The 12,679-nt window shown below is 37.9% G+C and overlaps 1 protein-coding gene and 1 long non-coding RNA gene across 2 annotated transcripts; both read right to left on the minus strand.

Moving 5' to 3' along the window:
• Nucleotides 1-922: 922 nt before the first annotated feature.
• LOC149107149 (uncharacterized) lies at nt 923-7,361 on the minus strand. Its single transcript, XM_089297114.1, has 10 exons — nt 7,285-7,361; nt 6,690-6,742; nt 6,338-6,444; nt 5,724-5,780; nt 5,405-5,470; nt 4,628-4,684; nt 3,973-4,063; nt 2,886-2,990; nt 2,343-2,441; nt 923-1,603 (listed from the first exon to the last, which is right to left on the minus strand). Exons 1-10 carry the CDS (start codon nt 7,359-7,361, stop codon nt 1,119-1,121), a joined length of 1,197 nt encoding a protein of 398 aa, XP_089153240.1. The 3' UTR covers nt 923-1,118.
• A 3-nt stretch (nt 7,362-7,364) lies between these two features.
• LOC110067357 (uncharacterized) lies at nt 7,365-12,556 on the minus strand. The gene is made up of 7 exons (XR_016209535.1): nt 12,487-12,556; nt 11,821-11,981; nt 11,125-11,199; nt 9,148-10,437; nt 8,841-8,918; nt 8,058-8,096; nt 7,365-7,397 (listed from the first exon to the last, which is right to left on the minus strand). It is a non-coding gene; the product is annotated as an uncharacterized LOC110067357 (long non-coding RNA).
• Between the last annotated feature and the right edge of the window lie 123 nt (nt 12,557-12,679).

The following is a 12,679-nucleotide window of genomic DNA, read 5'->3' on the forward strand; positions in this document are numbered from 1 at the left end:
CTAGTCTTGTGTCACATTGTTTAAACAGCTTTTGTTACCAAAAAATAACAGATGCCAACAATTTTATTCTTGATTTCATTAGGCCAAGGGTGACTCTAAACTGTGGTAAAATTAGTTTTGATTTAGAAAGTTGGATTTAAGCAATATTTGAGTCCGAATTTGAGCTAATTTGCCTTATAGCTAAATGTTGCGTGACATGGGTAGGAAATGACAATCCTTGATTGGCACCTGTAACTTCAAATGACTTGAAACTCCTGGTGTGAACTTAGATAGGTCCAATCTATATTTTTGTAAAATATTAATAAAGTTCAATGCATTCTGTAAGCAGGAGCAGTGTCTAAATTTGATGCTTATTTTAGTGACATTTTTGGAATTTTGGGCAAAAAAACAGGGGGGGGGGGGGGGGGGCTAGCTCCTAAGGGAAAAATCCCAAAGCCGGCCCACTTTGTCTTTTAGAGTTGTTGGGTAGTACCTTCAATCTGGCAAAGTTCCATCGAAAAAGGAGAGATGGGATGTATCACCCCTGCCTGGTCCTCTGGTAAACTCGGTCTTAATTCTTTATGGACGTGTTTAAAGAAATTTATGGGTGTTGGGTCACACTAACCTTTTTCTCTTTCCTTCGCGAGCTGAGATCTTTATCCACAACAGGGGTATTCACCAACTGACAACGATGTTCCTGGTGTCCAAATTTACTTGCCTTTTCTTCACTCTGGCCAGCAGTATCATGGCAAAATTTACGTATTTTCTTTTCTGGAGGCAAATCGCTTTGTTGTTTTCTGGAGTTTGTTTTTCTGTGATAGACACGAGTCCTCGATGAAGAATTTGTCTCATCACCGGATGAACGATTGTCTAAATCGAATCCCGTTGTCGTAGAAGTCGCAGTGTGAGTAAATCCATCATCATTCTCTGCTCTCTTTGTATATAAGATGTTGCTTTTCCACCGCGAGGGAATTCCATTGAGTTTTTCTGGCGTAACATGACTTCTCACACTGTGCTCAACACACTTCCCCTTAATCACATCCCCATCCCGTTTGGAGTTATCAGGAAGGCAGCTCTTTGATTTCACTAAAGATCGCTCAACCTCGTTGCAGCAAGAAATCGATGTACTTTTGTGTAACCTACACCAGATCTGGCGGATCTTTGCTTTCTAATTTTAGCGAATTATTGTTTGAATTTTCACGTACAGAATTTGTGTGAGTTGGGGAAGCAGGCCCGACGATGACAGAGGGTTCTCTTTCCTCCTTCTCTACATTACCGACACATATCCTGTCTTTATGAGTAACAGATCTTTCATTCAGAGCGTAAGTTAGGGTAGATATGTTCGTTGTATGGGGTCCTTCCATTGCATATCTGGAATTGTCTATCCGCATACTTGCAGAATTCACACTTGTTGCTTGGGAGACGTTCTCCAAGCCATTCTCCTTTGTTTTCTTTGCTAGCAAAGGAGATGAAATTTTCCGACTACTGTAAAGCACGGTTGTTCCCCTCTTCAATAGTTCAGCTCCAGAAAACTGTTGTCTTTCTATCTCCTCGTCTACACGAGGCTTGGAGACATATTGGGCAGTAGTGAGCAAGATATCTGTGTAGCCGGCGCCAGCTGCATCTAAAACAAAAGAGTTTGCTTAAACATTAAGCAGTTGAATTTAAAATGCCCATAAAAGGAACGATCATTTCTCCAGTCTCTTCAAAATGTTTTGTTTCACTTTACCGTGTTCACAAATTAGATGAGTTCAACAATGGAAATTTGTAAAACAGTTACTCTTTAAAAAGCCAGTTGTGCTTTCCCCGCTTGGGTGTTTCATTTTTAATTACAGTAGAAACCCACATGCAAGAACCTGTATTTTTTGAAGTCTGACAAAATAGGTTCTTGTACGTATTTTGGGGTAGTTATTAGCAATTTAGGCTAAGTAGGTTCTTTTAGTAATTTTAATTAGGTTCTTAATTTCTTTGAAGGAGATACAAGTGTTGATTATCAGAAAGATACGTCAACTTTGGTTTTGTCCTTAAATTTACGGTATTTATTCGCAAATGAATAATGTATTTTCTTGTAATATACATTTGCAATCTCAAAGTAGCACTCCTTGGTTTAACTGTCTATCATTTGGGTAAACAGTTTCTTATATTTTTGGGTATTGAAATAGTAAATTTCTGCCAGCAGGTTCTTAACCACTAGGTTCTTAGGTGGGGGTTTTTACTGTAGTGCATCAAAGATTGAAAACATTGATTTCGAAACATTAGCTTTGCAAACTCGCTACAGTGGCTAATATAACTCTTTACCCATATTTTCCCTTTATTGTCTTCTTGCAATGAAACCTAAAAAAAAATACATATAGTAATTTTACCTGAGATTTTGTCTCCTTGCCATGGCAACAGATAAGCACTTGGAAACTTAGGAGCCAAGAATAGATGCATAGCAGCTTGACAAGGTGTAAGTCGTTTACCTGCAATACAAAATCAACGAATTGTAAATACTGAAGAAAACAACTTCATGTGATTCTGGTTGAAGCTGACTCTTACCCAGTCATTCCTTTAGAGTTCTATCAAAGCGCGAGGGTTTATGGGAAGGAGGGAAAATAGGACACCACTGAAAGGTCCTGTTTTCAAGATGGCGGAGAGAGCAAAGGCAGATCTTCCTCTCCTCTTCTTCCTTTCCATAATTCTCTCGGTGCACTCGAGTTACTCTCAGTCTCCCTCACCTCTTGCCCTTTACGACACCAGTCAAGAGGTGCAAAGCAGTTGCGTGTGGAAGACAGTCTTTGCAGTGATTTTTATGTCACTTCAATCAGTAGGAAGAACATTTGAAAAGTTCTAATCTTCACGGACTAAGACTTTCATTTCAGTCTTTGCAGAGCATAGCGCATGTTTGCTAATATCAATAAACTTACCTGGCTTGTACTGCAGCAATCCGACCAGTAAACTTGCAAAGGCGTAATTCCTTGAGTTGCGAAGTTTCTTCATCAGGTTAGTCACAATGACGAGCTGACGAACTTCTAAAAGTAATGACAAACAATGAATCAGGTAACAAGGATGGTGAAGGTTTCAGGTATCAAGACTGATTTAGAAGGACAAAATTGAAAAATTTCAGGTCAAGTTCGTAACCTGTGCCATTTGTGATAAACATGTACTTAACAAGTTTGGGACAAATTCACAACTTAAAATGTTGGCTCATATCTTAGCTCAAAGAACATATGCGTGCTGATTGGTGAAAAATCGTATTTCGACTTAACAATTAGATTACTTTGTATGAGCTCCAGATTTCTATGAGCGAATAGTCAGCGAGGCGTGGGAAAGCTGACTCTCTCTCATAGAGAACGAGAGCAAGTAGTCTAATTGTTTTAGTACACACTCTCCAGATTGAGCACAAAACCTACAACTTTGGGTATTTCTTTAAAGATAGACAGCTGTCCTGGTGGTTACCGTGTTGTAGTCCAGATTCAGCTGTCCAGGTTCGTGGACTAGCCATGGATCATGGTGTCATGTTTTTGCACTCACAGTATCTCTCTCCACTCAGTTGTATCAAATATAGGTGCTGTCAAAGTTGTCAGGGAAACCTCACAAAAACGCCGTCGGGTTAAATTGCGGCAGCCTGCGCACAAGACTTTCCATTTTCTTCTGATTATCAAGGGCGTGAACAAAACAAAATCCACAGTCACACTTACTGTGTTGCGCGCTCGCTTTTCACAAAGGAAAGAAATTTGGTGGCTCGCTTTTCATAAAAGAAAAAAAAAAAGGTTGTGGAGAGACTAATCTGCCATGGAGTAACATGCAATTTAGAGGAGAGGTACTCAAGTCGCCTGCCAGGCCAGCGTTTGACTCCAATTTCTATTGCATAAAGTGACTTAGAATAAAGTTCCTGGTCACTTCATGCAATAGCAACTGGAGTCAAACCCTGGCTTGGCAGGCGGCAGGCCACCTTGGCTTTTAAACCGATTTAACCTAGCCTTAACCTTAACTGTTCTACCTTAAACATACCTGGATTGTGGCCAACAAACTCTGACAATTCTTGGAAAAACTTGCCAGTCTGGAATGGATTCCTAGGTATGGGATCAAAGACTGAGGTCACCTGCCAAAAACGAGACCAAAAAGATTTTTTGTAGAAAATGAGCAGCATGAAGGTAAATGGAAACAAAATCAAAAGGTTCCATGAAAAGTCTGGTTGGATTTCTCAATAATCAAGTCAAACCATATTAGAGAAACATTAACATCAGCCATAGCAGGACTTAATGATGTGAAACTACTGTCAATCAGCAATTTTTGTTTTGTTGTTGTCCCATGTTTATTGCATGGGAGGTGCAGGAGCCTACCATGTATTTTGGGACGAGACCCTGCTAGGATATCTCGTTTGAGGCCTTGAGCAAAATAAAGCTTCTCTTCAAGTACTGCAATGGGACTACTGCACCATCCCATTCTGGGAGAAGTTGAAATATTCAGGACTCGTCTCTTCATGCAGCTTAAACGAGTGAGAAGGGCTGGCCTCATGGGCCACTAGGCTTGAACATAAACCTTTCCCTATGTTAATTGACTTCTAAGAATCTTATTTCACATCACTGGCGTTTTAAATTAGCAACACCAATTGATAGCCTTCAGGCAAGCTTTCTTGGAAGTGCTTGTCATAACTGCCACATACCTCTTGCAAGATTTCATTTTTATTTCTTCCAAGAAATAAAGGTTTCCCAATGTACAACTGAAAAGCAAGATCCAGATTAGGTCAGTATTAGGACGAGGCTGTAGGCTAAACTATACACTAAGCTCGTGTCTAGTTTGTAAGCCCCCAAACCCCTACTTTGCTGTTCATTCAGCAACTCATATCATTCGTAAACTCGCTGGCATGCCAAAGTAAAAAGCCAGATAACACTAGAGCCTGTTCGCAAGCTATATTAGGACTTACATGGACCCAAGAGTACGAACATTGGCACGTAAGTATACAGTATATAAACTGTGGGCCGGCATATTAAAGTACATGTACAATGACTTTGTCAGGAAAGGATCCTTGTGAGGACAATTTGCTTGCTTTTTTTAGTATTAACAATTTAGAGTGGGTTTTATTTGAGTACCAAAAATAATCCACAATAAACTCTTTTGGTTTCTTCTCCTGCACCCTGTGACTGGATATACATATAATATTTCACACCACTTCCTTATCGGTTCATCTTGCCTGCTCACAGCGCTAGACATATACATTTGTAATAGACGTTAATATTGCACGTATTATTATACTACAATGAAAGAAATAAAACATCCAAAATGAAACCCATTCTCAAATTTCAAATTTTAAGAAACTGTTGGTACATAAGCAATTCAGAAAGAATGATGTCGAGTCTAAGCAATTCCAAGTCAAGTCTGGTACACTAACATTGATTTACAGCAGATTTACTACACATGTTGGAAGATAATTGAGACGTACCTCTGCTAGGATACACCCCAAAGACCAGATGTCGATTTCTGGGCCAAATGGAATACCAAACATCACCTGTAAAGAGTCAAACCTTAAGTTACCAGACGTGTAGTATCAGAATGCTCTCCTCTGTTTCCTCATATCCCTTCAATAGCAGAATTTGTTCAAAAAATCTGAGGCAATATTTAAAAAAAAAAAAATTATGTCAAATTACATCTTAAAATGAAGATTTCCCAGACTGTCACCTACATGTAATATGTGTACAACTTATATAAATTTCACAATGTTCAAGTATGTTTTTCACATAAGCAGTAAGTCAGTTGATCACCTCTGGAGCTCGGTAAAGTAATGTTTGCAGTTCAAACTCATCATAATACAAGGAAACCTGAAAATCAGGAAATACATATAGAAATTAAAAACTTATTTAAAAATATTGAAATCATACAGTCACGACTTAAAAACATCAAATTATGTGTTAATAAGTATTACATAATTATTAGTATCCTGCTCAGTAAATATGATAAATAATAAGACTGCACTCACTTAATAACCTACAATCAGGTAGTAAGTTTTTTTCTCTCAGAACTGTACTTGATTGCAGGTTAAATTAACATAGTGTGCATCGGAACAGATTATTTATAAGCAAATGATGCGCTGCTCTATAGTAGTGATATGCTTAAGGTTGCTATCACTTAAATTTGGGAAAGTTGGTACTTTGGGAATCATGTGTTTACTTACTGGCCCCGGTTGTTCAAAGGCTGGATAACACCTATCCACTGGATAAATCAGTTGTCCTTCGGGGATAAATGTTAACAAAACAAACCGTGTTATCCACTGGATAGGGATTTATTTGGTGGGTAGCCTCATCCACCTTTCAAACAACCCAGCCCAGAACTTTATGGTAATAGTAATAATTGTGGACGATAATATAGTTTGCTGTACCTCTCTATGAACCCAATGTATTGCATTCCCAAAGTCCACGATTTTTATCTTGATTTCCTCGCCGGAAACAGACAAAGATAAAACTGTGTCAGTGAAGGCTTTTATGGCTCAAGATTCACAGCTTTAAGGCACAGGAAGTTGGTTGGTAGGCATGAGTAGGTGTGAGATCAATGTCTTCAGCCTGAAGGCATGAAATGCATTCCTCCAGTCTCAGAGTGTGCAGGTACAACTTTGCCTCAATATCCTCAACAAAAGGGTGTGTAAATGTAACATTATTTCTTAATGTTTAATAAACTACTTACAAAGTAATAATTATATTGAAAACTCTGAAGTTAAGGTTATTTTAGAATACCTTCTTCCAAATGAATGTTCTCTGGTTTTAAGTCAGCATGGATAACATTCTCTCTGTCAAATTAAGAGTACATGTAAGTAACACGAGTTCTAAATTAAGGTAAGCAGCTAAGCAAGCACAGTTTAACATGACAGCAAGTTTGACATGTAGTTTTACTGCAAGTTGTATTTCCACTGCAAGGTACACTCAACTCGTAGATTGAGATTCCCTATTTTATAGAAAGTGAAGAGTCAAAACATTAACTACTGCTGACAAAACAAGGGCAGAAATGTTAATAACAGGGATAAAAGTCTGCCAAAACCTAACCTCAACAATTTCAAGTAACTTAATTATGAAACAAAAACATAAAAAAGACAATTTTCTGCCCTATACACAGCATAGAGCCAGGTGTCTAAATGGACCATTTTGAATTCTATTGTTTTAAATAGCCATAATAATTATGGAATGATTGGGAGCAAATAAATACTAATTTGCACCCCTGAGCCACCCATAATTATAATACATGTAGCTATTTGAAACAATAGAATTCAAAACGGCCGCTGTATCGCCAAAAAGGTCCATTGACAACCGCAAGTGTATTGTCATTCAGTTGTACATGTGGCCAATGAGAACATTAGCTTGCACTTGCCGTCTTGAGCAGTTGTCAGTATTGTCTATGTTCAAAGCCTCCATAATTCACTTTTTTAGGAATCCAAGGGCTTGTAAAAGCTGTAATACGACATGCACATAGAGACAGTAGTGTTAAAATGCGTGAGGATCTTCTTATTGAGATGTAAAACTACATGTGCACAACACATAATATGCATGTTGGTATTAGACTATTAATAATAATATAATACCATATAGATCTGAGAATGTGACATGGCAGCACAGAGATAAGAGATTTCACATCTTTGAATGTTGAAAAATATTTCACGAGTGAGCACAGCAAATGATTGAAATATTTTTCAACGGCATTATGCTGTTGTATTTATTGTCTAAAGACCAACGAAATACGAAACCAAATGTTTCACTTTTGCTGTGAAAGGGGTGATTTAATATGTACTGCAGCATTAAGCAAATATGATTTTTCACGTGAGAAGATAACATAGTAATTAACATACATGTTATTTCACGTGTGAAGCTAAAGCAAGCTCACCTGGTATTTCATTAGTGTTTATACAATAAAAGTGATAATCAACTTGTAATCAGTAGTAGATCCAAAGGTTCTCAAAAGGAGGAGGTATTTAAGGAATGCCAAAAACATTCTACAGAGTGAAGGTCTGTACAGTCTTTTCTTTCTCCTATATCGGGGAGGGGGGTAATTAAAATAAAAGTATTCTTAATCTTACTGCTGTTTATCACTTCACAGTGTAAAATAATACTCACTTGTAACATTATTTTTCTGATCACTTTCAAATTTGCCTCCTATTGGTAAAAATAATTTATTTTAATTAACACTTTATCATGTTTATGACAAGTTGAGAAGTATTGTGTCATTTCATCTCTTACATTACTTCAATCTGTAATTTGAATTTCCGTCAAAAAACTTTCCCACGACAAGTGAGAAGGACAGAATTCACTGACCCAATAGCAAAACCCCTTAAGCCCTCAGGGTTACTGGAGATGACTTTCTTTGCTGTCATGATAAGCTCAAAGCAAATAACACAGAAAGAGTTTTCATTATGAGTTGGAGCAAGTGTAAGTTGTAATTACATTTCTGAGTTAGAAATGAGATGACCAAGCCTACAGAAATATGAATAACATACTGTAATTGCATGATTATCACGGACGTGTAATGTACACTCAGATCATTAATTTTATTATATTTATTGCAACTCTTATGAACACAGAGGGAAGGTGTACTGCAAGTCTGAAAAAATATAATTCCTCATTTTCCCACAATCAGTGCATTTCCCATGAATATGTCATATTTTTAAGAAAATTGAAATCTATTTTATTGTGTTTACATGTCGATTAATTAAATATAATTTTTTTCTAAATTATACAATCTCAAATTTCTTACCTCACCTTCAAACTGACATTTCTGCAAATTAAAACTCTGGAAAAGTCTTGATCACTCAATGTTCCAATAATATAATTATGCTATGAAGATGCAACATGATCTGTTAATACTGTACTGTACCTGAAACAAAAAGGCCTGCAACTTACCTCAAAGTATTGATGGAGAGGTCTTGGACGTAGCAACTCAAACACCAAACAATAGCGACTCTCAAAGCAGAAAACATTCTGAAAGTCCAAAATAATATTATTTGGTGTTTGTCAGTCAGTGAAAAGTGTTTTTAATTAATAATTACAATTTTCTTCACAATTAATACAGTACAGTCACTATATCAGTGCACACTACCATAAAAGAGGAGAAAAAAACACATCTCTCAACATTCTCTCAGATAATGCGATTGAGAAGACACGAACCTTGATAGTGAGGCTGAGATTAATTCACTTTCATGGTCATCACCTTTGTCTTGGATTCCTGTTCCAGCAAAGCTGTCAATTTGATGTCATCTACTCCAGAGTAAAACACTCTGTTCCCTGTCATTGTTGTGTCCTCTGCACTTAAAAGAAACATTTTGAAACAAAAATACTGTACATCTGTGACTTACATTTACAACTGGGCAGTTCTGGAGACACAAAGGATATCTGCCTTATTCAGCTGCTGAATGCAATCTGCCTCCTGCAGTTAAAAAAGTGAAAATTGACAGCGAAAACTAATCCATTTCGAGCAGATTTTCAGTATGCACACATGTTAAATGCTAAATAAAGTTGCTTGCCCTTGACACTACTTTATTCTCGACTGCTTTCATGGGCAACTGACCAAAATCACGAATGCATGCATGTGTGGTGTAGGCATGCATTTAGGTGGAATTAAAATTAATTTATCATGTAGAAAACTATTCAAGCCATTAAACTTCTAGTTCTCACATTACACTTGACATGTTTGTTCGACATGAATAGAACAAGAGATTACTAGTGAGTCACATACAGTATCTCACATTTGATCAAACATTTGGTTATGTGTACATTGAGCAGTTGTCTTTGACATGCATGTTAGGCTTAAATTGTGAGCACTGTGTTCCATAACAAATGATTTTGGGATTCTTGAGAGAGACGAGACACATCTTGAGAGAAACAAGACATGTCTTGCAACAAACAAGATGCATCTTGCAAAATGTGATGTGAGGTGGTAACTAACTTTTGAGCAGTACCATACCTGTATTTGGCTCTCATAACAATAATTAGGAAGAAACATGTACATACTACTGTAGTTATAAATTAAACACGCACATTTGATTTTGAGTGGTACACGGTATATCATAGAATATCCTATGAGTCACTTGTCTCTTCTTGTATACACATGCGCCTTTAGGCAAGTGTGTAAAGTTCATATTGTATTGCATATTACAGGTTGAACAGCAAACAAGGATGAAGCTGTAGGCTTCAAAAGGAGGCTAAAATACCTGTTTTGTTCATGAAGCATTGCAAATTGAAAAAGAGAAAGAATATTTATTATGATAAAACTCAGAGCACTTAACGTATGCACAGTACCTGATGATTACAATTTTCAGCAATTAGCGAATGTGGATGTTTTTTTCATATTGTATTGCATACCACACATGTACATGTACAGGTTGAACAGTAAACAAGGATGAAGCTGTTTACTATTTTTTCACTTCTGCAGCAACCAGGATTGAAGATTGTCCTTGTCCAATAACTTGAACAAATTTGTACCTTCCAGCAAACAAAGGAACTAACAAAACCACACAGAAATATGACTTGTGAGAAGCAGTCATTAACAATTTCAACTGCTCAAAAGATCATTACAGTTCTAGATTGAAGTGAGCAATACACTAGCGTAAGGTCTTTATTAGCCTGGAATCATACATTATTAATACATTATTAAATTATAGGGGCCTTAAGATACACTGTAGTCATACATAAGAGTATGTACAAGATGAGAGGTACGAGTAAAAGTGTTCAGTCTAGTTACACAGTCATGTATGTTATTAGAATCCTGACATGAATTCCTTCCTATTGCTGGTATAAAAACAAAGCTATTTAATATTAGATTTTATCAATAAAAAATTATTAAAGGATAGTTACGTACACTGTACATCATGTACATGTACTCTACTTGTGGGAGGTGCGGTGGACTAATGGTTAGTATGCTCGTCTCCAGATCGAGCGGTCCAGGTTCAAGCCCTGCACATTGCTCAGCACTGTATCTTGAGCAAAATACTTTACTCTCATAGTGCCTCTCTCCACCCAGGTGTATAAATGGGCACTCATGAACTTAATGGTAGGGGTAACCCTGTGATGGACTAGCATCCCATCCAGGGGGGAGTAGAAATACTCCTAGCCGCTTCATGCTACAGAAACTGGGATAAGCTCCGGCCTGATGGGCCACTTGGCTTGTATGCAGACTTAACCTACCTACCTAGTGAACCGCGAAAGTAATGCTTCTCCTGAACGTAGCAGCCCACCCAAAAGCAGTGGCCCTTTCAAGAAGTCACTACAGTAAAAGAAAAAATCTGGGTCCTTGAGAACTGGTCACGTGGATGGAGGACTGAACATTTACTTGAAAAGCTATCTGTGATTTTATGATTTTGAATATGCCTGAATTTTTTTTCACACTATGATTTATATGCTGTATTTGCCTAGCAGCAGAGTCAAATGATATATAATGTAGGGTAATCAGTTGAACATTACTTTTGGAATTCTATGGTATATGACATTGCATAACAGCGTAAATATTTAAGCAGTACACCACAAGTTTTTATGGTCTATGGGCTGATGAACCATGCGGGATGTTGGAAGAACACGAGAAGAATTTGTAAATCATGAGCCGCAGGCGAGTGATCTGCGAATTCTTCTCGTGTTCTTCCAACATCCCAAGTGGTTTATCATGCCTCTAAACCATAAAAACTTGTGGTCTATTGCTTTTATATAATAATTCAGAAGACATGTGAAATTTCCATGAGTTTACTGGCACAATAAACCATAGCTGATTGACCAATCAAAGCGCGCGCATTCATTTAATTATTATATAAAATAGTTTGACTGGGAATGTAATAATCGTATGTCACAATTCAAAATATGAGAAAGAAATTGAATAAAAACGACTTGCATGTACCTCGACTCTTCTGTGTGTTACTTTCGTCTCCATGCCGTTTTGGGGCCGTTTCAAAACAATTCCAGCGACTTTCAGTTTCATCGTTCTCCTCTGTTACGCTGTTATGCGATGTAATAGCATATAAATGTTCACGGCTCCCAAGGAGCGCGAGCCTGGGATACCTGTGAACAAATTAGGGTAAAAATTAGACTGCTGGCAATCTGTTTTTCTCTCGAAATTCAGCAGGGGTATGAGGCAAGATGCTTTAGCTTAAAGGGGAAAGGGACGAGAATGGGCACGGCGTTCTTCCCTACTTGGCCATACTGCCCTTGTCTCTCCTCCTTCCCTACCCAGCCACGTTTTGCATTTGCGATGGCTTAACACTCAACTAAGTGGCCCTTAGGGAAACGAGCATTGCGGAACGGAAAGTGTGAAGTCAGAAAGCTCCACTTAATTATAAATAGGTGAACTACATAAAGATCGTGTTCATGAAAAATAGTGACTTGGGTATTTATGAGTGTTCTCCAAAAGTGTACTTGTGCTATCCAATTGCACGTTGTTGTTCATCTGTTGAGAACGCAAAAGTCAGCTGAAACGTTTATATAAAAAACACTAAAACAGTCCCTCTAGAAGAAAACGCTAATTTAATAAGCGATGCATTTGGTTGAACTAGCGATATTCTCATACCGTAGGTCCTGAGAGCTGAAGTCCATTTTAAACTTGTCCGCAGTGTTCCGGTTTGGTTTTATGCACCTATCAATGTCAAGCCTTGGTGGTGATGGGGGATGGGGGTGGGCGGGGGGGGGGGGGGTATCGGGCAACCCACGAGAATTTGACTGTGACTGTGACCTTTTCCCCAGGGTAGGGATTTTGAACGGAC

The sequence above is a fragment of the Orbicella faveolata genome, unplaced genomic scaffold (assembly GCF_042242905.1).
Source record: "Orbicella faveolata isolate gen_17 unplaced genomic scaffold, um_ofav_v1 contig_27, whole genome shotgun sequence".
NCBI classification, from domain to species: Eukaryota; Metazoa; Cnidaria; class Anthozoa; order Scleractinia; family Merulinidae; genus Orbicella; species Orbicella faveolata.

Coding starts and splice junctions, on each gene's coding strand:
- LOC149107149 (XM_089297114.1), bottom strand. CDS start 7,361: ATGGAGGCTTTGAACATAGACAATACTGACAACTGCTCAAGACGGCAA. Junction 4,685..5,404: donor TGGGGTGTATCCTAGCAGAG/GTACGTCTCAAT, acceptor CTTGCTTTTCAG/TTGTACATTGGGAAACCTTT. Junction 2,442..2,885: donor ATTGCTGCAGTACAAGCCAG/GTAAGTTTATTG, acceptor TTTGTATTGCAG/GTAAACGACTTACACCTTGT.